The sequence below is a fragment of the Morone saxatilis genome, unplaced genomic scaffold, assembly GCF_004916995.1.
Source record: "Morone saxatilis isolate NCDOM2014 unplaced genomic scaffold, NCSU_SB_2.0 Contig16, whole genome shotgun sequence".
In the NCBI taxonomy this organism is placed as follows: domain Eukaryota; kingdom Metazoa; phylum Chordata; class Actinopteri; family Moronidae; genus Morone; species Morone saxatilis.
This window is the reverse complement of record NW_023339718.1, coordinates 24,542-28,065: the sequence shown is the minus strand read 5'-3', so window position 1 is coordinate 28,065 and position 3,524 is coordinate 24,542. Positions and strand designations below refer to the sequence as shown.

The 3,524-nt window shown below is 47.3% G+C and overlaps 1 protein-coding gene across 1 annotated transcript in view; it reads left to right on the top strand.

Moving 5' to 3' along the window:
- LOC118325919 (phosphatidylinositol 3-kinase regulatory subunit alpha-like) overlaps positions 1-2,601 on the top strand; it is a gene marked incomplete at its 5' end in the record, with an annotated part of 10,535 nt that extends 7,934 nt beyond the window's left edge. Inside the window, 5 exon segments of the mRNA XM_035658776.1 lie at positions 541-683; positions 1,415-1,591; positions 1,674-1,748; positions 1,869-2,039; positions 2,148-2,601. Coding sequence (XP_035514669.1) covers positions 541-683; positions 1,415-1,591; positions 1,674-1,748; positions 1,869-2,039; positions 2,148-2,337 — 756 coding nt within the window.
- Positions 2,602-3,524: the final 923 nt, after the last annotated feature.

The following is a 3,524-nucleotide window of genomic DNA, read 5'->3' as shown; positions in this document are numbered from 1 at the left end:
TCCAACAATCCCCAACTCTGGTTTGGTGGAAATAAATCCTTAATTCACCGACGTAGATGATAAAAACAGCAGTTTCAGTCGGAGCAGACCGGCTATGGAAACAAACCACATTGAGTTGTTTAACAGAGATACGATTGGTGATTATGAGACTTTACTGATAGTACATTTGTGGATCAGTAATATCACCAGCTGGCTGGAAACTGCCTCAACAACACGTCAAACCTTCAGAAGAAAAACAAAAGAAGAGAACACAGAGCAGATAGAAATGAGAAATAGTGTCCTCTGTAACCTCGAGCGTCCTTATTAACACAGATGGTCTCAGCACAGGTGCAGTTTCTATTGTCAACACTGTTGTAGTAACAGACAGACAACACAAGGTGGCGCCTCTGCCCCTCACTGAGCAGCATGTTGGGATGCAGCATGTATGCTTGTTTTTCTTCAATCCCTCCTCTGATTTTGTTCACCTGTCCCCCTTCCTCCTCCTCCTCCTCCTCCTCCCAACCCCCACTCCCTTCCTCCCCCCTCCTCTTTGTCCCTCAGGAGATCCAGATGAAGAGGACGGCCATCGAGGCGTTCAACGAGACCATCAAGATCTTCGAGGAGCAGTGTCAGACTCAGGAGCGCTTCAGCAAAGAGTACATTGAGAAGTTTCGCCGAGAGGGCAACGAGAAGGAGATCCAGAGGTAGGCTGTTGCCACGGAAACTGTGAGGGAGACCTCTTAAAAAATAAAAAATAAAATACACACACATACATACACACAGAAATTTGAAGGAGCCCTTGTTGCCATGGTACCAGAGGCTGCGGGAAGAAAAGCACCTGCTGGTAAATTTAGTGTGAAGCTGAAAAAAGTCATTTGTGTTCAGGAATTGTTGTAATTCAGTGGTTGGCCAGCAGAGAGCAGCGTTCAGCACACAGTCACACAGATTACCAGACAAACAGAATCAAAAACATGTGAATATACAGTGTTTATAACTCTGAACTAACAGGATTAACAGTGTGTGTCACTGCGGTGGGTCTTACAGTCCTCTTGGTATTTATGTGCACTAAAGCTGTGCGCTAATATTGTTTCACCATCATTTACAAATTCTATTTTAAGTTAACTGTAATTAAACACAACCATAATAAGTCTTCAGGCTTTTGTTTCATGTGATGCACAACAGTCCACTGCATGAAACATACTGATTATTATATTTATAGTACACACATTTTAACAAAAGAAAATGACGTTACACATCACAGAACCAGAGTTATCCGTATTGGACGACCCTTTACTCTTGTGTTCAGAAACCGAGAGGAAACATGGTTTAAAGAGTTAATGTGACAACCAATAACCTACAATAACTACAACACCAAAACAAGAAATACACATCACTGTGTTCAAATAAAGACCTGATCCTGATCCTCTGTTCTCAGGATCATGGAGAACTACGACAAGCTCAAGTCTCGGATCAGCGAGATCGTGGACAGCAAGCGCCACCTAGAGGTCGACCTGAAGAAACAGGCGGCCGACTACAGAGAGATCGACAAGAAGATGAACAGCATCAAACCAGACCTGATCCAGCTCCGTAAGACCAGGGACCAGTACCTCATGTAAGACACACACTCAGAAACACACACACAGATCGAATCAAAGCTGTGTGGTTCCACGCTAACTGCTGTGTTTGTGTGGCAGGTGGTTGACTCAGAAGGGAGTTCGTCAGAGGAAACTGAACGAGTGGCTCGGCCTGAAGAACGAAACCACAGAGGAGTAAGTCTGATCCGCTCTCCGCTGCCCCCCCAGTGGGAGGGATTGGGGTTTTTCTGATACTGGTCTGTGTGTGTGTCATACCCTGCTAACATGCTCTGTGTGTGTCCCCTCCGTCCTCAGTGAGTACAGCATGGTGGAGGATGAGGAGGACCTTCCTCACCATGACGAGCGTCTGTGGCGTCTGGGAAACATCAACCGCAACCAGGCAGAGTCTCTGCTCCGCGGGAAGAGAGACGGGACCTTCCTGGTCCGGGACAGCAGCAAGCCGGGCTGCTACGCCTGCTCTGTGGTGTAAGACTCACCTGCTCCTCTACCTGCTGGCTGATCTGTTGATGCTTTTGTTTTGAAAATGTCCTGTAGTTGTCTCTTTATCTAATCTCTCTTCTGTCTCTTCCTCAGTGTGGACGGAGAGGTGAAACACTGCGTCATCAACAAGACGAGCACCGGGTTCGGTTTCGCGGAGCCCTACAACCTGTACGGCTCTCTGAAGGAGCTGGTGCTTCACTACCAGCACACCTCGCTGGTCCAACACAACGACTCGCTCAACGTCACGCTGGCCTTCCCCGTCTACAGCCAGCAGAGACGGTGACCCGTCTCCTGATCCACACTGGCACCGTGGACCAGCAGCAGACCTCGTTTACACACTCGACCCCCCTCCCCAAGAACACGAGCCGGTTGGGCCACGTCAGAACCTGAGCACACGACACATTCAGAGCTCTGTGATTAGTTAGCACAATAGTGACGCCTGGGACGGACATCAGGAGTCTGTCTCAAAGACGATAAACAGTCCTGGTGCTGCAGATCACATGGAGCTCTAACTTCCTGTCAGCAGCTCCACCCGATTTTAAAAAAACTGCAGTGAAAATATAGTTCAGTTATGCAACATCAACATACATTGTGATTTACTCTCAGAGATCAGATACTTGAGGTCGGGATCACACTGGAACCTTTTTGTTCATTTTTCTGGGGGATTTGAGTGTTTGGATGGTTCTTAAAGGGTTAAAAAGGCATTCTTCATTTCATCTGGATAAGAGTGAAACAAAAATAATTCCTAAATTCAGACTTTAAACATTTTCTGCAGCTGGACGAGTTGTGCTGCTTACAGTTCGGTATTAAAGAAACACAACGCATCTCACAGCGAGTTTAATGTCCGTTTACTGTACGTGCTGTCAGAGCATAAGGATTCCCCCTCCAGAGGAATGACAAAGCGCTCAGGGGCAAGAAGAGAGGATAACTGTATGTCTAATACCCAATCAGGTTCTCTTACCACTAACCTTTGACAACCTAATGAACAGGAAAGCTTCCAGCGTGATCACAACCTCACTTTCCATTTCCTGTCTGTGGAGAAACGAGGAACTGAACTGTCGCCTCCTTTTGGCTCGTGGAGGTTAGAACTGGTCTGAACTGAGTCGTCTCCATTAATCATGAACTGCTGATCCAGAACGCTTCAGCAGAACCCCAACTGGACCGGACTCTGATGGTGTTCTTCCACCAAGAGTGGCTCTAGTTCTTGAACCGGTTCTTGGACTCTTGGAACCTCGGTGCTATCTCGTGATCCACCAGTTTTGAGTGGAACCATTGTAATCAAGGATGCATCATCAACGGAGGGCGCTGCACAACCACCTGTAGAATACAACACGCCCACTTCAAGGTTCCTGAGGTAAAGCGGCTCTATTTCGGTGCCAGCTGGGAACCAACTTTTCAGGTTCCACGTTCAAGGTTCCAAACAGTTCAGAACTAGGTGCTTAAAACCGGAACAGAGCCGGTTCCCTGTTG